This window comes from Ascaphus truei, chromosome 1, assembly GCF_040206685.1.
Source record: "Ascaphus truei isolate aAscTru1 chromosome 1, aAscTru1.hap1, whole genome shotgun sequence".
In the NCBI taxonomy this organism is placed as follows: domain Eukaryota; kingdom Metazoa; phylum Chordata; class Amphibia; order Anura; family Ascaphidae; genus Ascaphus; species Ascaphus truei.
In genome coordinates this window covers 541,374,130-541,395,257 of record NC_134483.1, presented here as the reverse complement: position 1 = coordinate 541,395,257, position 21,128 = coordinate 541,374,130, and the positions used below count along the sequence as shown (strand labels likewise).

General features: G+C 46.0%; 1 protein-coding gene across 8 annotated transcripts in view; it reads left to right on the top strand.

Moving 5' to 3' along the window:
• Positions 1–19,925, top strand: part of RAB11FIP5 (RAB11 family interacting protein 5) — a 95,142-nt gene extending 75,217 nt beyond the window's left edge. For 7 of the 8 annotated variants that reach the window (XM_075573407.1, XM_075573378.1, XM_075573370.1 and 4 more), the window contains exons 5-7: positions 2,872–5,532; positions 11,970–12,135; positions 14,897–19,925. In XM_075573407.1, the coding sequence (XP_075429522.1) occupies positions 2,872–5,532; positions 11,970–12,135; positions 14,897–15,109 (3,040 nt within the window). In that variant the 3' untranslated portion in view covers positions 15,110–19,925. The remainder of the gene's footprint in view (positions 1–2,871; positions 5,533–11,969; positions 12,136–14,896) is intronic. The other variant, XR_012788422.1, reaches the window with a different exon arrangement.
• Positions 19,926–21,128: the final 1,203 nt, after the last annotated feature.

Here is a 21,128-nt window from a genome sequence, read left to right as displayed (position 1 = left end):
GTGGTAATGTCAGAATTAGGTATGATGTGATAATGACTCCGTTCTTTGCGTACAAAACCAGAGCTGGTGATGGAGCCACATTATCCGTCCGCTTTGTTAACGTTGTCGGGGGTATAACGTGAGAAAAGACCGTCCTGGGTCTGTAAATCTCTGCTATTCCACGACACGGCACATCTAGCCCTCTTGCTGAGATATATTCCCCCGAGACTTATTGGGGTTATGTATTTTGCAGGCTGTATTACCTCGATATGTTGACTGTGAGTTATTAATCCTTTCAGCATCAGGTGTAAGGAACTTAGTTTCCGCTTTTAGTTGATACATTTGGGTGTGTCTCCTTGGCAGTGTAGGGAGGTTGTTTCCAGGCCCGAACCTGAGCGGGATTACCAAAGCCCAGTAGAGCAATGGGTTGTAGGTCCCTCTGGCACCATAGGGGTTGATTGACACTCAAATTAGATTTTAAAATAAGTCAACAGGCTGTGTTGGTTTCCTGTTATCTTCATGTGTCCAGTGACCCCTCTGTACCTCCTATTGCTCATCAGAACCTTTTCCACATTGCTTTCCCACGTAAGCAGGGCTGAAGTATTGGAAAAGACCTGCCCATATTGGTGCATATTGTAAAGCAGAGACATTTTAACCATAAGTGCCAATTTTGGAAGCCTAATACGTAGACCTCATTGTGTTTGGTAATGTATGAGCCTTAAGCCTAAAAAGCTTTTATTTCAAATGTGTGTCACCTAACACAATGCCGACTAGTTACTTCCATTGAGCAGGAGAAGGGAGGAAATGGACATTTTGGTCTCATTTATGGACTTGGTGTCACTTAAAAAATTGCTTATTGCTACAAGACACAAAAGTTCAGAGCAACATCCAATGTGACAAAAACACACAGTGAAATACTATATATCTCTTGAAAAAGGGTAATTTAGTTAACCTTTTGGCCAAAGCGTATAAGCCTGCGAGCCACTTTCAAGGCATGACCATAATATCGCAGGTCCTAACACTAACTGATTAAAATCCTTATTTACCTCTATAATTAGGGGGAGGATGGTCCTGGCATTGAACCTGTCGCAACCAGCTGTATGAAAAGAAAACCTGCTTACCTGGACAGTGGAGAGGGGCGACCTTTAAACCCTGGGTGGGATGGCCTGCGATATTATGGTCATGCCTTGAAAGTGGCTCGCAGGCTTATACGCTTTGGCCAAAGGGTTAACTAAATGACCCGTTTTCTAGAGATATATAGGTATTTCGCTGTGTATTTTTGTCACATTGGATGTTGCTCTGGACTTCTTTGGTTCTTATTTTATACAATTAGCCACACCAAGTAGCACTCCTTTTGACACTTATATACATATATATATTTTGTGGTAATTTGGGGGGGGGGGGCGGGGTGGTTCTGAGAGCTTGCTGGGTATCTGTGTGTTTATTGCTACAAGGCCGGCTTTTCCTATGCGATAAGATAAGTGCACAGCAATAGTTTGTTAAAAAGAAAACCACACTGCTCAAAGATGGAGTTAAACGTGTTCACAGACACAGCAGAGAGACCGTAACTTCCATATTCTGTTATAATACTGTCGCTCTCAGCTTAAAAATGAGTCGTCACAGGGTCATCTGAAGCAGGACATCCAAAAATGTTTCAATATTTAATTTCCTTGTTTTATAGACTATATCTGCTGGGCAGCACCGTGTCTTTTCTGCTTTCACCCCTGAGCGGTCCTGTGGACTATTGCAGGTTCTGCTTTTAGGTTCACGGTCTTTCGTTATTGATAAACCGCTGATGCAGATTACCTTTTTTAAATGTAATGAATCTACTCTGTTTTCTGTGAATTAATCATTTTGTGATCACTAGCCGAAGAGATAAGGGGGAAGCACATTACGTTTCGGTTATATGTTTAGAGTTACTTAGATGAGATTAAAGTAACTCATTGTCCTGGGAAACAAGAGTACAAAATGTTTTTTTAGGGTGATTTTGAGCCTTTCTGTAACCCAAACCCTGACCCCTGAAACCCCTCCCCCCCCCCCCCCCCCTGATTTTTTGATTTTTTTTAATTGATCAATTGTTTGTTTTTTAAATGAGTTTGCTAGCTGTGTGGTATCGCACCTTTTTTAAAGACCAGAAATGATGGTGAGCGGGCAGTATCGCCACCTGAAAGCTCTATTCTGGAGGTGGAATGACCGCTATTTTATATCTGAACCATCTTCAGAGTTTGTCCTAATCAAACGGCTTTCCTCTTCCATCATTGGTCCCTTCTGCAAGGGGCATTGCTCTCTGATTGGTAGACAATAACTGGTAGTTTGGAGTGTCCCGTTAATCCAGTTCATAGACAAAAAGTCACCAGGAAGGGTTAAGAATGTTTTATTTAAAAATTAATTTAAATATTTCAGTTTCCGATATGCTATTAGTATGTGCAAAACCGTTTCAATATGAATGTAGTAAACCTGCATTGATGTATCATTAAATTCCCTCATCACCCTTTTGAATATTAACTTGACCCTCACTTGCCCTTCAGTACTCCTCCTGTATTTCCAAGAGGATTTAGTGTGTATAACATAGAAGTTGTTGTCTGGCACTAACTCGGAGGACTTTTTGTCTTCCCTCCACAGCCTGGACGTGTCTCCTCAGGTAGAATCCAGCTCCTCTGCTTCCTCCCGCTTCACCTCCTGCTTCCCTGCTCCCTGCGATGTTGTCTCTGTAGTAGCTGAACCTGTTTGCATGCCTAGAACTAACCCTAACATAGCTTTTGGTAGTGGTGTCCTCGGGAGCCTGTCTGCCAACAACCCCTTTCTCAACTCTCTACAGAGCAATCCTTTCTTTGAGGATCTCATCTCTGACCAGTTACTAAATTCTTCTTCACCTACTCACTTTTTCTCTAGTTTCCCCTCTGGGTCTATTGCTACCTCAGAAGCTGCTGAAAGGGGCTCTTCTCTTGTGGAGGAACACAGTCCATTGGCCTTCTCTCTGCCTGCAGAAGACCAGAAAGATGTTTCATACCAGCATGAGAGTGCCTTTCGGGACATGTTTGTCGAAGACCATGCATTCCAGTTTGTGCCAAGAGCATCTTCCAGGGCTCCTTTAATTGCCTCAGAATGGGAGGAACAATTTGACGCCTTTGCATCAAGCAGGCTGCAACCTGAAGCAAATAGCCAAAGACTGTTGGAAACTAATGACCAGCTCCTTGATGAGCATGTCTCTGAAAGAATTCCCTCACACCCTGATCACTCCATCCAAGGAGTATGCGTCCAAATGAATGAGTCTAGGACACCTGAAACGTCTGTGGATACTCTACGTGAGCCACATCCAACTAATCTCGATGTACAAGTAGTAGAGACCTATTGGCCAGATAACACTTCTGAGATTAAATCCACAATGAAGGAGGAAACATCTCCCTTTCCCACAAGCCCTGCAACCAACTACTGTACAACACCCACTCCTCCCGTGAATTCGGCAAGAATCAGAACATCGGCAAAAGACTTTACCTCATCCGGTCAGCGTAACCGAAATATATCTGGGGCTCCGTCTGACAAACAGATGGTGGGGTGTGAAAGTAATGGAGGATCTGCATTGTGGCATACTGATGAGCATTTTGCAGCCAAAGGGGTAACAGCGAACTTATCTGGAAGCGCTGGTCATAAACTGTTAGGACACGTGTCTCAAGGTGTTTCTGCTGCTGAAGAAACTCCAGAAGTGGTTTCTAAATCAAATGAAGATGCCGTATCTCCCATACCGGAAGCGACAAATAAAACCAACATGATTGCAGCAGTCTCACCACTGATTTCGAAAGATAACTCTATGACTAGGCCAGCAGGTGTTCCTAGTGGCCCATTGCTTCACCAGAAAGAAGTCCCAGACAAAAGCAGAGAACCCATTAATGTGATTCAATTAGATGCTGCTGCACATCAGATAGTAGAATGCAGTGATCATTATGTAGAGCAATTTCAGCACCTCGCAGAGATTGAAGGGGCCTTCGTAGAGAACATTTCCAACAACTTATTTGCAAAAGATGTAGAGGCTGAAAGGGTTACACAGCCAGAAGATCGATTACAGTTCGCAAGTGGGGACGTTGTGTCCATGGTGCCACCTAAGCCCCCGTGCTTGATGTGGTCACCTGAAGGGAAAGAGATGGATGGTGATAATTACAAACAAACCCGTAATCAAGACCATGAAATTAGCCACAGAACTGCAAAACAAACAGAGAGCCCAAAGGACAAAGTACACGAGCAAAACACCGGGGTAAGCAAAGAGACCGACTCTCCAGTGGCCTGTTGTCCTGTAATTGAAGTAGTAACCTCGATGCTACCTTCCATCAGTGAGGACACCCAATCCGTCACCGAGGACCCTTTGACTCATTTAAGGGAAAGAAATAATGATTTAACCAAGCTGGGCGCCTCTAATGGGGAACACCTGTTAGACGTAAATGATACGGTGGCTGAGCAATTCCGGACTTGCCTTTCAAGAGTCTCACTAGACGGCTTAGGCCTGTCAAGTGCCGAAGACTCCAACAAATTGGATGCTTTGAAACTTGGGTCGAGCCGTGAGTCAATTAGCAATGGCCAGTCAAAGCCACTCACGAGTCTGGAGAGCATCGCACAGGAAAGGGATGATTTTAACTTCTTAAAGCCCATACCACTGGCTTGGAAAGGGAAGGAGAAGGGCGTAGAGACGGAAACCTCCAATTCCACTAAAAGCATAGACCACACAAGTTCACCTTTTTGGACTGCTCTCGAGGAGCAGCTATCAACCAACATAACCGACCCACCTCTAGCCAAGCAAGATGGGCCAGTGGCACAATGTGAGAATGTGTTTGCAGAATGTAGACCAGTTTTAATGCAGGACAATGTGAAATGTAGAACTGTGCCAAACAAAGGGGAAAGCCCAGGTATACAATTCCAGGTGGAAGACCTTGCCAAACAGCCTCAGAATGATTTGGTGGACATTCAATTACAATCATGTGTAAATTCCCTAGAAGACGAATCTGGCCTTTCTATGAGTCTGCAGTCTACCTGGTCAGCAGATGTAATGGTGGACTTTAAAAATGAAGACTTCTGGAGGTCACAGACTGAGGCTAGTGGCGCAGAGTGTGTCCCTTTACCTGGCAATCCCTTTACACCAACAGACAAATCTCCGTTTCTGAATCCCAAAAATCCTTTCATCGAAGGCTCGCTGAGTAACCCATCTTCTGAGGTTTCGTTCATGGAAGGTGTGAGCTTCAAAGACCTCCACGCACAAGCAGCACCTACACCCCTCCCACCCACCACCCTCCCTTCCGAAGTGAAAACCCCTTTTCTGCATGGCGGCCAACCGTTGGCCTTTTCTACTCCCTCCTTCATAGCTGCATCGAGCCATACATTGTCCAACTTCCCCTCTCCAATTATGTCTCCCACGACCTCTGGGGTCACCAACACAACAAATACCCCCACGGCAGTTCTCTCCTGCTGCCACTCTCCTGTTACCATTGGTGTGAAAGCCTCTGCCCTTTCGGTTCTGCCCCAGGAGACACAGCCAGCTGAGAATCCCTTTATGCCACTGAAAACCAGGTGAGCGCTGTGTGAATGATGGGTGAGGGTGAAAGATGGGGTGTAGTTTAGATCTGGCAGACTGTGGATCAATACTCTTGCTGACAGCGGGGCCACAATCACAATGTGGATCAGTGCGTTTAGATCCTCCTCTCTAGTAGTGGCTTATACTGAGCGCAATGTCCCCAATCAGAATATTACAAATAATTTAGTCTAAATATCCATTCACTTACTGTAAAATGTCATGATACAAAATATTGTACAGACCGGCCGATGATTGGGCTGATTTTGTCCAGTCGTTGCCTAGGCTCCTGATGGGGAACCTGGCTTGTGTGTTTATAGGGCCTCCCAGTTCCTGAGACCATGCACTGGGGGAGTTCCATGATGGAATATTGGGCTCCGTCCCCAGTCAGTAAGATGAAGGGGACCTATAATGGCCATGTCTTCCTGATCCTGGTAGGCTAGTCAGTAATGATGTGCTCTGTGGCCAGTTTTATGTCTCAGCTGGCCAAGGAATCCTTCCCGGATGTAAATAACCATAGATTCCTCTCCGGGGTAACACGGAAACACATGGCCAGTACGTCCTCTTAGTAGTGTGTGGGTGGAAGGTGTGGCTACTTTAAAGGCCGGTGGGGTGTTTTTCAGAGAACACAATGGTGAAGTCATACTTAGAAGCTAAAGGGTGAGAGGCTCAGGAGATGAGAAATATGCCCTTAAATAGTAGTGGAAGCAGGGAACAGTCTCCCAGAAGAGATTATTGAAGGGAAAAACAGGGAATCGGAAACCCAACTTCATAAACAATCAAGTTTTAGGGATCAGCAATTAATTCTCTACAGTGACTGATATTTATTATTATTATTATTATAGAGGCTACAATACTGACTGCATGTTCTTCTGCCAAATTACTTTATTTCGAGCTCTATTGCAGTTTAAATATAAATAAGGAATTCCAAACTACTTGGGATTGACACAAGAATATGTCACATATTGAAAGAAATGACATGGAGCCAGTGTTGGGGACCTGCTATATACGTGAGGACTTCTACTTTATTGCATCTTGCTGACAGGGACTGTACATCTTGTGTTAATAATGAAGCTGAACGTTTTAATATAATTAGGACGGTGGTTACCAGACCCCCTTCTCTGTTTGTCTGTTTGTAACTCGCTGCCCTCCCCCTGTAATGCTCCCGGTCCCCTTGTAATGCTCCCGGTCCCCCCCGAGTCCCCGTGTGATGCTCCCGGTCCCCCCCGAGTCCCCGTGTGATGCTCCCGGTCCCCTCCGAGTCCCCCTGTGATGCTCCTGGTCCCCTCCGAGTCCCCGTGTGATGCTCCCGGTCACCCCCCCCCCCGAGTCCCCCTGTGATGCTCCCCCCCCCCCCCTGAGTCCCCGTGTGATGCTCCCGGTCCCCTCAGAGTCCCCGTGTGATGCTCCTGGTCCCCTCCGAGTCCCCCTGTGATGCTCCTGGTCCCCCCCGTCCCCCCCCCCCGAGTCCCCCTGTGATGCTCCCGGTTCCCTCTGAGTCCCCGTGTGATGCTCCCGGTCCCCTCCGAGTCCCCGTGTGATGCTCCCGGTCCCCTCCGAGTCCCCGTGTGATGCTCCCGGTCCCCTCCGAGTCCCCCTGTGATGCTCCTGGTCCCCCCCCCGAGTCCCCCTGTGATGCTCCCGGTCCCCTCCGAGTCCCCGTGTGATGCTCCTGGTCCCCTCCGAGAGTCCCCCTGTGATGCTCCTGGTCCCCTCCGAGAGTCCCCCTGTGATGCTCCCGGTCCCCTCCGAGTCCCCCTGTGATGCTCCTGGTCTCCTAGACTGTTGGACTCCCAAGTTCTGCACTAGCACAAAAAAAGCGATTTTAACCTCAAGTTTTAGCACCCAAAAAGAAAGCGCTCAGCAATATTTACCCCACTACAGCTTTTGGTGATTTTCAGAATTTAAGACCTTTCAGGTAGCAAATAAGGGCCGCCCCCCCATCTCACGAGAAGTCCTTTCATAGGAACAGTATCAGCTAGAGGTATGGGAAACTAATGGCTGACCTGCACCCCCTCAATCCCGCTGGAAAAGAAAATGTCTTGATTTCCAAAGAAACTAAAATATTTTAGCTGTGCTGACGCGGGGGAGGAGCGCTTTGTGCGGAGGGGGCGCGCTCGGTGGGGAGGGGGCGCGCTCTGTGCTTCTAGGCTGCATAGACTTGATGGGGTGGGGTTAATAATTGTGTATGTACTCTTAATCCGGATGTTTTGGGCTGAAAATCCCCATTATCGTGTAGTGATTTTTGGCTGAAAATGTCTGTTTTTGCGCCTATAGAGGGAGGCCCTTAATGTTGCGTCTTCGCTGCCGCTGGTTTTTAAATAAGCGCTGGCGATGCCAATCCTGCCCCTTACACAATGTGCTACAATCTCACACCCGATTTCAGAAATCGGCGCTAGCTACAGTAAAGCCAAGTGCCAACCCAGACCCCGCACAGAGCCCTCCGTCGTGCCCCTCCCTTCGTCGTGCCCCCATGGGCCTTCCCTCGGGTCTCTCGCTTCCTCGGGCCCCCATGGGCCCTCCCTTGCTCGGGCCCCCATGGCCCCTCCCTTCGTCGTGCCCACACGGGCCTTTCCTCGGGCCTCTCGCTTCCTCGGGCCCCCATGGGCCCTCCCTTGCTCGGGCCCCTCCCTTCCTCGGGCCCCTCCCTTCCTCGGGCCCTTTACCGTCAAAATAGTGAAGATCCACGACCTTACCTCTGTCAGTGAGGAACAAAGGACACCACCAACCAGCCCGACGTGAAAGATGCAGCCTCCTTTCCTCGGGATCTGCGTGGGTTAAAGGCGCTGAACTGCATGCTGTGATAGGGCACCATGCCTGTCATTCACCGCCCGAGCCTCGATATGACTTTAAGCGCAATGCATTGTGGGGGCTAAGTATGGAGGCTCCGGCGGTGAGTGGCACGCTGCCCTCACGCAGCTTACATTGCCATGTTTTCCAGTAATAGAACCACGTGGCATTCATTGCCCCTTCGATGGCTTCTGTAAAGCAGCTTGGAGCTGCCGTCACTTCAGTCATCGTAAATTGTGGAATCTTTCGACCACTGAATAATGGCGTTCTGGATGCATGTTCTGATGTGTGCAGATCGTTCACTTGTGTGAGGCTTCGAAACACTACGGCGGATATAAAGCGCTTTCTTCTTGGTCCGTTAAAGGTATCACGGCTTACAATGAGCTGTGACTTAAACAAAACCATACTGCATCACATGACAGAAATTCAGATCAATTGTGTTCCCTCATTTTATTTCCCCCCCCCCTACCCACCAATTTTCTCACCTGCCCCTTCCCTTTTCGCTTCCTTTTCTCTCTCTCTCTCTCTCTCTCTCTCTCTCTTTCTCTCTTTCTCTCTCTCTCTCTTTCTCTCTCTCTCCTCTCCTCCACTATTTAGAAACATTAGTATGGCCAAGCTGACCCTGAGCTTTTTTTTAGTTCCACACCATCAGTGTAGGTAATGCAAAAGCCTGGCGTGTGGCTGCTTCCATCACCCTCAGTGTCTTCCCTAGATAAGGCTGCTACAGTACGTTAGTTGCCGGTTGGAGCCTTAGTATCACAACCTAGAGACTACTGTACACACAAGCTTTCAAGTCCTCACTAGTCTCCTCTTTAGATTAAATCAATCACAACCTGCAACTAATCTTCCTCAAGACCAACCTGACCATTAGACTTTTGCACTGCATACGTAGAAGCAGGGAAGGAAATCGCTCCTTCGGGACCATCAAACGCACCGGGATTTTTGAGTCACCAACGCATTTTGACACGGGTGAATGTACTGAATTGTTTTAATATAAATAAACCTCTGGTTGCCCCCAAAACCTGGTCAGGCTCAGGACCCTGAGGAGAGGTTTAAGAAGGATTATGTAAAGCATTATAAATAGTACGTTTCTGCGTTAGAATAAGTGTGGGTATGTGTGTGTGTGTGTCTGTGTGTATACATACATACATACATACATATCAGTACCGTGTTAGCCGAGCTTCAACAATCAAAAATAAATAGATGATACCGTTCTGTGGCTAACGAAATGCTTTTATTTGTGCGAGCTTTCGAGATACACGGATCTCTTCTTCCGGCGATGTTACAATGAATGAAGCAAGCAAAGGGTATACTGTTTTTAAGTATACCCTTTGCTTGCTTCATTCATTGTTTGGGACAAGTCACTCATTAATCACTATCTACCTCTTTAAGTGCAGTGTGCAATTCAAGTTGCATGATAAATATGTAGATGACCTAACAAAGCGCTATGCAAAATGACAGCGCACAAACATTTGTTAGGTTTTACAGGGGGGTGGGGGGAAGTGATGTGTTATAGTCAAACCTTCGCCAACGTTTCAGTTCCGCAGGGAGCCTTCATCAGGGCTGCAGCGTATGGTAAACAAACGCTCGCGCACGTGCGCACACCGCACAAGAGAAAAACAAAACGCAGTTGGCGGGTAAAGTCCGGTGACCGTATAAAAGGAAAGGACACAAGTAAATAAAATAACAATGCCAAAATAAGACGGAGACTGGGTACAGGACAGAATGTGGTGTAACAATATACCAAAACATAACCGTGGTTATTTCACTGCCACCATGTGGCCGCCAGCACTCCGCCACGACTCGCCCCGCTGCTTCGTTGCTAAGGTACGTGCCTTACCCTAAAACACTTCATTTAACCACCTACCCTAACCGCTAAAACCCCTTAAATTAAACCCCTAAAAAGTAATAAAACTTACATCAGAAGTGGCGGGGATTCCAGCGGTGGATCGTCTGCGGGGTGGGTCGCGGCTGTCACGTCATAACGGCCACGTGTGTGTGTGTGTGTGTGTGTGTGTGTGTGTGTGTGTGTGTACACACTGGCGAGAGAGCTTGTGAACCACTTGGATTAAGATCTAATAACATTTTAGGTGAGAAATATGGGGAAATCCTAAATCCTAATAATAGATAAAGATAACCTGATCAAACAAATGACATAAGCACATGATACTGTACACTTGCAACATTTATTTATCCACAAATGATTAAACCTTCACTATCAATGTGGGAAAAAGTAAGGGACCCTTCAGATTCAGTACCTGGTGGCGCCCCCTTGAGCAGCAATAACTTCAGCTGCGCGTTTCCTGTAACTGCTTTTCAGTCGCTCACATCGGGTTTGAGGAATTTTGGTTCTTTCCTCTTTACAGAAGTGCTTCAGCTCAGTGACATTTGAGGGCTTCCTTGCATGGACGGCTCGCTTCAGGTCCAGACACAACATTTCGATGGGGTTTAGCTCCGCACTTTGACTAGGCCATTCTAAAAGGCGAAATATCTTCTGCCGCCATTCTTTTGTAGATCTGCTTGAATGTTTTAGGATCACTGTCTTGCTGCATGACCCACTTTCGCGTCAGCTCCCAGGCGGATGGCCTAACATTCTCTTCTAGAATATTCTGACACAATGCAGAATTCATGGCCCTGTCAAGCCATCCATGTCCTGAGGCAACAAAGCGGCCCCAAACATGACATTCCCACCACCATGCTCGACGGTTGGGGTGAGGTGGTTCTTTTCTAACCCAGTTTTTTTGGTTTTCGCTAAAATTAATGATTCTCGTTGAGGCCAAAATGTTCTACCTTTTGACTTGTCTGTCCAGGGAACATTGTTCCAGAAGTCTTGTGGATCATCTATGTGCTCTTTGGCGAACTTCAGACGGGCAGAAAGCAGTGGGTTTCCACCTGGCTATCCTTCCATGAACACCATTCTTGTTCAGTCTTTTTCCGATAGTCGAGTCATGAACACTCACATTGGCCAAGGCGAGAGTGGCCTGCAGATCCTTGGATGTTACTCTGGGGTTCTCTGTGGGTGATTTGCTGGTTTGTTCTCGGAGAGATTTTGGTAGGACGACCGCTCCTGGGTAGAATGACTGTGGTCTTGAACGGTCTCTATTTTGTCTGATAGTGGATTGGTATAGTCCCAAATCCTTAGAAATTGCTTTGTAACCCTTTACAGCCTGATGAGCATCAATAACTGCTTTTCTGAGGTCCTCAGATTTCTTTTGATCGCGGCTTAAAGTGTTTCCACACACTTGTGTGGTGAAGACCAAACGCACAAAGTTTCTGATCTTTATAGTGGGTGGGGCCTCCCAAACTCGCACCTGAAGATCTACCTAATTATTTAAACACCTGATCCTAATTATCCCCTTTAATTTAGCTGATAAAACAAGGGTTCCGCTTACTTTTTCACATACCCCGACTCTTAGAATAATTAAGTCATACATCCTTTTGTTTAAACCGATATGGAATTGGTTAATATAAACCCTTTTGGATATTTAAGAAAAGACTAGTTTGATTGAAGATGGTTATGGGAAAATTAAGGGATTTCCCTAATTATCATTGCGGTTCATAAAGTTTTTCTCGCCACTGTATATTTATGTATATATGTATCAACTATTCACTGGTTACTATTTGAGTTCCTCCTGTCTCTCTTCAGCCCCCATCCGGTGAAGCCGATAAGTGCTGCCCTGCCTGACTCTGGCCCCGAGAAAAAGAACAGGCTGGGCCTGACCACTGCACTGACCAGCGGACTGGAGATGCTGAAAACTGTGACCGGTGGACAGCACCCGGCCCCCAAGAAATCGGACCTGGACCGACTCAAGGTAAAGGCGCTGAAAGACATAGAAAAAGTAGCGACAATGTCCCTGATATCAACAAGTTGTACGCTGATTTAAAGGTCTGTAGCTTTAGAGCGGCAAGGATTTGCTGACATGGTCCCATTTCCCACAAAACCCCCCCACCCAACCTTTGACATGGTCACACCCCCTCTCCCTCGATGCCCACATGGTTATACACCCGACAGTCACATGCCCCCCCCGACATAGTCACATACCACCCCACCCACATGGTCATATACCACCCCCTCCCTACATGGTCACATACATTCTCTCCCTCAACATGGACAACAAACCCAACAACACATGGTCACATCTCTTCTCTTCCTCCGCCCCCCCCCCCCCTCCTCTCGACATGGGCAACAACCTCCCCTCCCCCTGTTTTGGTCACATACCACCATACCAACCCCCCATCCCCCCTCTGACATGGGTAGAATCAGAGCAGGATGTAATTTCTCTTCAGAAGGACTTGGAGAGACTGGAAACGTGGGCAGGTAAATGGCAGATGAGGTTTAATACAGATAAATGTAAGGTTATGCATTTGGGAAACAAGAATAAACAGGCGACTTACAAATTAAATGGGGATCATTTTGGAGAAACCTTGGTGGAGAAGGATTTAGGAGTGCTTGTAGATAGGTTGCAAATAAGATGCCTCTCTCTATAAAGCACTAGTAAGACCGCACCTTGAATATGGAGTACAATTTTGGGCACCACTCCATAAAAAAGACATTATGGAACTAGAAAAAGTACAGAGAAGAGCTACCAAATTACCAGAATTACTGGTGTCTGTTATGCTGGAGTAATTGTGAAAGAGACGTAAAGGACATTTTACAGGAAGTGAGCGTAATGATGTCCCTCTATAAAGCAATAGTAAGACAACACCTTAAATATGAGTAGGACCACACCTTAAATATGGAGTACAGTTTTGGGCACCAGTCCATAGAAAGACATTATGTAACTAGAGAGAGTGCAGAGAAGAGCCACCAAATTAAAAAAGTCGACGGACAATCTGACTTTATGAGGAGAGGCAAGCTAAATTAGATTTATTTACATTAGAAAAGAGGCATCTAAGAGGGGATATGATAACTATATACAAATATATTCAGGGACAGTACAAGGAGCTTTCAAAAGAACTATTCATCCCAAGTAGCAGGTTGTTCCATGTACCTGTGCAGGACAGGTCCACTGAGGCCATTCTCCCCCCACAGCAGAGGTAACTGAGAAGTTTCACAGGTAGTGTTAGGACCTGCATATACTGGTCATGCCGTGACGTGGCTGCAGGCTTATAACGCTTTGGCCAAAGGGTTTAACTAAATGACCTTTCTCACGAGAATACCAATATTGAAGTATTTAACTATGCATTTTGTCACATTTGGATGTAGCATAGGGTATTTTTATCTTTTGTTGTATACATTTGGCCATGCTCAATAGCACGCCTTTTGACACACACATACACACACGGAAAAAAAAAAATTATATATTATTTATTAAAGGTTCTGGTGTTAGAGCTTGCTGGGATTGTGTTTAGAAAAATTAGATTGCAAGCTGTGTGGAGCAGGGACTCCTTGCGCCTGCAATATCCCTTGTAGGACAGCGCTGTGTATACGGTCACGAAATAGCTCTGTGGGTTGGTAAGCTGGTTCTTGGTTGCCTTGCAATGGCAGCGAAGAGGTTAAGAAGACAGAGTCCAGAGGAGTGATTTCTCCCTGGTGACTTTCAGAGTGTCACACGCTTCCATCCGTGACGTGTATACACACTCCCTGGGTCCCCGCCGAATTCGTACCTTCAAATTATCCCCCCTCCGCAGAATGCCCTTTGATGATCTCTGCAGGGGAACGGTCCCCGCGTGACCAGAATCCGCAGCGCGTGACACCTTTTTAATAAGCTCTGGTTTACGTCGTGAGGAGCTGGGGCCACGGTGACAAATCCCAGATGAAATGGTTAACAGAACCCAATTTGCTCTCACGCCTTAGAAGTTTAACCCCGGCTAGGTGTCGTGTCGCTGCGCGGCGTGGGCGCAGAATGGGGTCACACAACGTTTCATTAACAAACGAAATGACCTCTGACGACATTTTGTACTAAATTGTAATAAACAAAAACCATTGCAAACGTGAAGCCGATTTACAAGTACAAGCGAGATCATTAAAAGCACATTCTAGCAGCGTTGGGATATTCCTTTATTCTCAATTTCACTAAATGATGTCAAATTAGCCAGCGAGGTGATTTAAAAAATAAATCAAATACTTTTATTCATTGCCAGCGTTCCTGTATTTTTCTTGTTGGCACAAGACTTTTTTTTTTTCTTCTGTGATTTAAAAAAAAAAGTCTGTTCTACTCTTCTGAGAAGGAGGTGTAAAGAGGCACCAGCATAAGAGGGGAAATCTAACGAAAATCTTGTAAAGCTGTAAAAAAAAATATCAATTTTAAATTTTTTTTTTTTTTTTTTGTTAATATATGATTTAGTATTTTGATGGCTTTGAATGTACTTGGCATATAAGAGAAGCTGCACACCACATAGAATAAAGTCAAAAAATACTTGCAAAGAGCGGAGCTCCTGAATCAGGGATATCTACCTAAAAAAAAAATCCAGTATTCGGATAAAAGAGGAACGATCCAGGGCAACTTCGGATTTTTCTAAAGACATTTAATCGGCACAAAAACCACCACGTTTCATCCTTCCTAGAGGACTTTATCAAGTGACGGACGGGTACAGGTCAATGCTGAGTCTCACCCTTGGTTTTCCCCGCAGGATCCCTCTGCTCCAGACCTGGCGGCCAAGTATTACCACCTGACGCACGACGAGCTGATCCACATGCTGCTTCAGCGCGAGGCCGAGCTGGGCAAGAAGGCCAAGCAAGTGCAGGCGCTGGAGGATTACATCGACCAACTTCTGGTCCGGATCATGGAGCAGGCGCCGACGCTGCTGCAGGTACCACTGGAGAGCAAGAAGGACAAGCAGTAAAGACAGGCTGGTGACCCCCCCCCCCCCGCCCCTTCCCCCGGGGCTAACCTGGGGGACACAGAGTGGGGCGTGGAAGATGCAACCTGGTACCCAAACACCACCCCTCCCCCCCCCCCAGGCCATTTTCAGTCTCTAAAACATCACATAGGAGTTGGACTGTGGATATTCAGGTTTTGGGTTTGGACTTACAAATGAGCACCCACGGGTGGGACGTTTGAGCCCCCCCCGGGGGAAGGTACCATAACTTGCATTTTGGGGCAGAGTGGTCTCGCAGAGATGTTGGTGAGTTGGTATCGCCTCGCCTGCTGGCTAATTCATCAGGTGTGATCTCCTCTGTATGTACGTATATCCTTAAATGCTGTATGCCTCTTGATTCCCTTCTCCGCTCCCTCTCAGGCGTTCTTGCATCTGTTTTTTTTTGCCTTTACCTGAATTGCCTGTAGAAGCTTCTAAAAAGTTACCGGGAGCTAGCTTTTGTATTTACAGGTCCACACTCGGACGTCTTAACATTTACAGGTTAAACAGCTACGGTGATCAGGAGAATGGAATAGAGACGGGGAAGCAATGCTGACCTTCTCGTGTATCAATCTGACCACAAGGTCTTGTAACACTATTCCTGCCAGTGACCAGCAAGCTATTGCACAGCTCCCACCGCGCAGGGAGGAGGTTATAAAGAGGTTGGTGCCCGTGCTGAGAAACTGCCATTAACCTGCTGGGCATGTCCTCTCCGAAGTGTAGTAGCCAGTGGATTTGATTAAGGCAGTTGTCCCAAAATAAGAAGGCAGGGGGGGTGCAAGGTCACCCTCTGTCTCTAGATCAGTGGTTGGCAACTCTGGGCCACCAACATGTCAGGTTTTCAGGATATCCCTGCTTCAGCACAGGTGGTGCAGTCTTCAACTGAGCCACTGATTGAGCCACCTGTGCTGAAGCAGGAATATCCTGAAAAGCTCAACTATTTGTGGCACATCCCTGCTCTACACATAGATGGACAGCGGGGCCTTTAAGGACTTCCAGCTATGAGAGGAAGCCATCACGCCACATACATCTCTCTCTGCTCATCACTGGCATTCCCATCGTGCTCTGACGGCAGAGCGTTTGCAATCTTCTCTCTGTAGGGCTAGTTTATCAGGATGGGCCATGTGTGTCTCTTACGTTTGTAATAGGAACCAAACCAAAGCTTTCCTCACTTGGGCGTCACAGGTTGGATTTGCCTTCATTGGATTTGCTTGTGTGCTGATGTCCAACCTGATTTTTCTGCAACCCCCGGTTTGACTTGGACACCACCAGTAATGGGTTTGGGGGGCAGGGGGGGTGGCGGCTGGCTGATCGTTTGCAGAAGTAGATGTACATTGTCCATGCGTTTCGCTTATCCAGAGAGCTGCTTTATCAAAACCAATTTATATACACCAGGTATTTTGTGCTGACATCAACGGTATTATTGTACGTGCTGGGAACGAGACATGATTACGTGTGGCCGTGGCGTTTCCCTGCAGATGTAAGCTACTGCGGCCCAAGTCTGCGACCTCTGATAAAAGCTTTAATGGGCAAACAGTATATTGAATGTCACTTTGTAGCTGCTCCTTAGCTGGCTACAACAATGCTATTGCTTTTGTATTCAACTGTTGGGTTGCGCCATTGAAGTCCAACTGTACAGCATGCTGAGCCATGGGAACATTATTCAGTATTGTAGCTAATGGACAATCCACGTGCCTTCTATGACCATGTATTGTATATAAATGTACATCTTGTATCCTTAAGAGTGTGGAAGTAACAGCTGTATGTATCTGTTACGGGGATTTTAGTATTATTCAACTAATAAAACAGGGCCTAGCATACACAACCAACTGGTTTGAATGTGACTGTATTCTGCGGGTTGCTGTTTGCGGTGTGATTGCAGATTGGGAAGCATGTCTAGATTGTGACCATGTATATAGTAGAAGACCAATCTTCTCATAGGTTTACATGTAGCACATTTTGTTACTATTGCCCTAGCTAGATGTCTGCCCTGAGGTTCTCTTCCTGCTGCCCTTGCTCTTTGCAGGCAGCCTTGTTTCTCCCCCCCCCCCCCCCCCCCGAGGTTTGAATCCAGGCCTGGTTTTCCAAATCGCCCATGTCCATAAAAGTGCAGCGCTCTTGTGCTACTCCGGGGGGGGGGGGGGGGAGGGGGTTTCCTACTACTGGTCATTTATATAACATCATCTTTGTGTTTTAATAGGTACCAGATCATAATACGCCAACATTCATAATACAGGGTACTGTGAAGTAAAGCAAAAAGGTCCCCCCAAAAATGCAACCGGGGGCTTGGACCCACAAGCGCCTTAAAGTGCCACCAGAACTCTCTGCCAAAGATCCGCCTTAAAATGATGCATTTATATAAGTCCTAGAGACTAGAATAACATGAGGATTATAATACAAATTTTAAGACATTGCCAAACAGCGGATGTGTGTTGGTGCAATTACAAAACCGTACTAACAAACACTGGTTTCTCAAAGTAACCGTAGAAACTAGTGTTTCCGGGAACTTCACAGATCTTTCCAGGAGCCGATTCTTCCCTCGTTTTAATGTCGCGGTTATTTTTTGTATGTTGGTAAAACCACCAGATACAGTCTGTCTCTCTTACAAAGTGCTTAACTGCCAATGGTTTATCATTCAGGGCAAGGCAGCAGCTTTAAGAGACCAAGGTAACATCCTTGCACACTAGAGAGATCTGTGAGAGATTGCACGAGGGGTGAGCAGGTAAAACGTAGCTGGGGTGGACACCTTACAGTACATTCAAACCCATAAAACCTCAGAAAAATTGAAGATCATCCACCCCGTGTTTCTCTCCCCACGAAGGCTCTAATTATACGTTATTACCATTACTCTGCTCGATGCTGGTCAGAACCCCACACAGATTACGTACGTAGAACTCTTCCTGGCGTCTCAGTGAGATGTAAACGGATGTATTGTGGTTCCATGACATTAACACGCTTGTCTTCCACTATATCCAGGTCCGTGACCGCGTTGTGTGAATTCTGAGCCTTTCACGGCGACACATTCGGGCCAATACAGTATTTACCACTTACGGTTCCATAACACACCGCCCGGCAGTGGAAGAGGCTTTGTTTGAATGCTCATGGTTTGTTACTCGGGACAAGGTATCAGAACGGGTCGTCCGCCACTAGGTGTCTTATGGAACCGTACCGCTGAGTGAATATGGCCTGTTGTATCGCACTACACCACACTATAAAAGGTGCATTACTTCTTAGGGACCCTGCACATACTCGCCACTGCTTTGTATTGCAGTGTGTTTATCATTGCACAATTCCGTTATCCCTAAGTTTTTACGTGACAGGAAGGGACAATCCCAGAAAATGACACCCCACTGTTACCCATCTCTAAACACCACCGGGGTGAGCGTTCCTGTGATAAAATAGTGCAAACATGCAAGCACCCCCCGAAATGGGAACGCTGCTCAAATTGTACCTATTCTGCGTCTGCTGATGTCGGAGATACCAAATATCATTATACAGTGCAACGTCTTCATTTTCAGGTGGTGGTTTATTTTATTTCCCCCTAAAAAGTAATGCACGTTTAACCCCTTAGTTGCTTGTGTGGATATTTCCATTGGAAACATTTGTGACGGATAAAATCTGATGCAATATTTATTGCGATTTCTTTCCTTTCGACGTCTTCGTGTTATTAACTGCACCAAAGCTGTACCAGTCTTCTGCGCACTGCGAACATTACAAGCGCCCAAACCCAAGGGGAGACGCTGGCTTATAGCAAAGCTGATCCACATTACAAGTTAAATGAACAAAACTCCATCACAACACGGCCTTCTGTCTTGGCTCATGTATTCTATGGAGTGCATTGTTGGCCACTCTGGAAAGGGTTAAAACCGAGCAGGAGGACAGGGGTCTCCAGGTTAGAGGTACACCGGTTCCGATGGGTAATAGATGTAGAGTGGCTGAAGTTTTAATCTGTATTTGCTTCCCTGCTCCATATGGTTATCTTGTAATATTCTTCATTGCTACAATCTGTCTGTAAGCCACCTTCACAACAGAGTCCCGAAGGGGCTTCCAGTTGTGGCCGTGCCTGTGTTACTTGCATTCGTTACCCTTGGAGTGATTGTTCCAGCATGGCTTCTTGGCTTGGCGTCCATCAGGGCCTTTTCCGAGCGCTCACTAATTTTCAGGCCGCACATTGGAATTTTGCCAATTGCAGCCGCCATTTTTGCCAATCCATCCAAGTATTGGGAAACTCGACACCGAACCTGTAAACGTGGTGAACACACCAAATCGCTTCCTAATGTCATAACGTTACATGTTTCACCATATCCGGCACACATTTGTTTAGTTATCAACTCTGAGCAGTAATGTGTAGGACTGCTGAAGGCAGGGGTACTCAACTCCAGCCTCCCCTTCTCCCCGCCCATCCCGCAAACAGGTCAGGTTTTCAGGATATCCCAATCGGAGGCTCTGTCTATGACCCACTGAGTGACCTGTGCTGAAGCTGGGATATCCTGACAACCTGTCCTGTTTGGGAAGCGTGAGGACTGGAGTTGAACACCCTGGCCTTAAGATACTAAACTGTGTTTCGAAACAATGTTTGTGCTTAGAAACAAAACAATAATTGATCCTAACCAGATTATATTTGTGTTTGGATTGGGTTAATTTGGCTGAACACCAGATTTTCTGTTGTGTCCAAGTATATATATGGCTCTACCAAATATATATATTTTTTATATTCGCTAATGTTTATTAAAAAAAAAAAAAGTTCCTTGTATCTTTGTTTCAAAGCACTTTAAGAATAATAAAGTAAAAAATGTCTTAACGTGTCGTTCTTTCATTACTGCAATACCATCCGTTGTGGGCTGTTAGGATAGTAAAATACAATTACAAAAGGCATACGCAGTGTTGTTTGTTCCCCCCCAGAACAAACCTAAATGAGATATTAACAATGTAATCTCTGTGAGACGGGGACATTCAAAAGGGCCCTGTGGGATATTCATTGAACCTTTTAGCTTCCCAAGTCCAGTAGCATTATTTATTTATTTATAAAATATTTTACCAGGAAGTAATACATTGAGAGTTACCTCTCGTTTTCAAGTATGTCCTGGGCACAGAGTTAAGACAAATAATACATGGTTACAAGTACAGTTACATAAATGAGCAGGGTATACATTACATACAAGACATTGCGTGCACAGTTAAAGATAATTTGTATTACGGGCGTATGAAACAATTACAGACCAGATTAAAATGTGAGACAGCCTTAGATTTGAAAGAACTTAGACTGGTGGTGGATGTAAGAGTCTCCGGTAGGTTGTTCCAGTTTTGGGGTGCGCTGTCATCGGGAGACAATGCACGGTCAGCCGCGTCTCCCTGGACCTCTGGCTTGTTGGCCCAATCATCCCCTAGGAAACGAGCGTTGGTGCCAAGACAAACCTGGTACGTCCATAAGGGTCTCGGGTGTGGCAGGGCCCCATCCCAAGTACATCATAAGGGCACTGGAATAGTTAGACGTGCAAGAAAATCAGCAATATTGGTTTAAAAATAAAACAATCTGGAGTTCTCGCCATACTCGGGAAGAATTATCGAAACAAAATATCACTACTAAAATAAACTTGTGCCGGAAATGCAGATGTGCGATATTTTACCCTTGAGAGACTTTTTGCATGGTCTGTACTCTCATGCATATGGTGAGATTTGTTTAGTACACACCTGTCTAAGTACTGTTTTTTGTGGCTATTTCTCCTCTTGCATCTGTTGGTAAAATCATCAGTAAGCAAGTGAGGTGGCGTGAAACTGACAGGAAGGGAACAGCCCACAGTGCCTCAATTTCTTGGGACCGTGAGCAGTATACTTGGAGAAGACCAGTTAATGTTCTGCTATAAAAGTGAAATAGTTATTTAAGAATTCTAGTTATATTATTATATTGTAATTAGGTTTGAAGCCGGGATATAAAAACAACATGCCACAAATGATATGATTTGCAATAATTATTTTCTATACATATTGTATTGCACAGATGTTA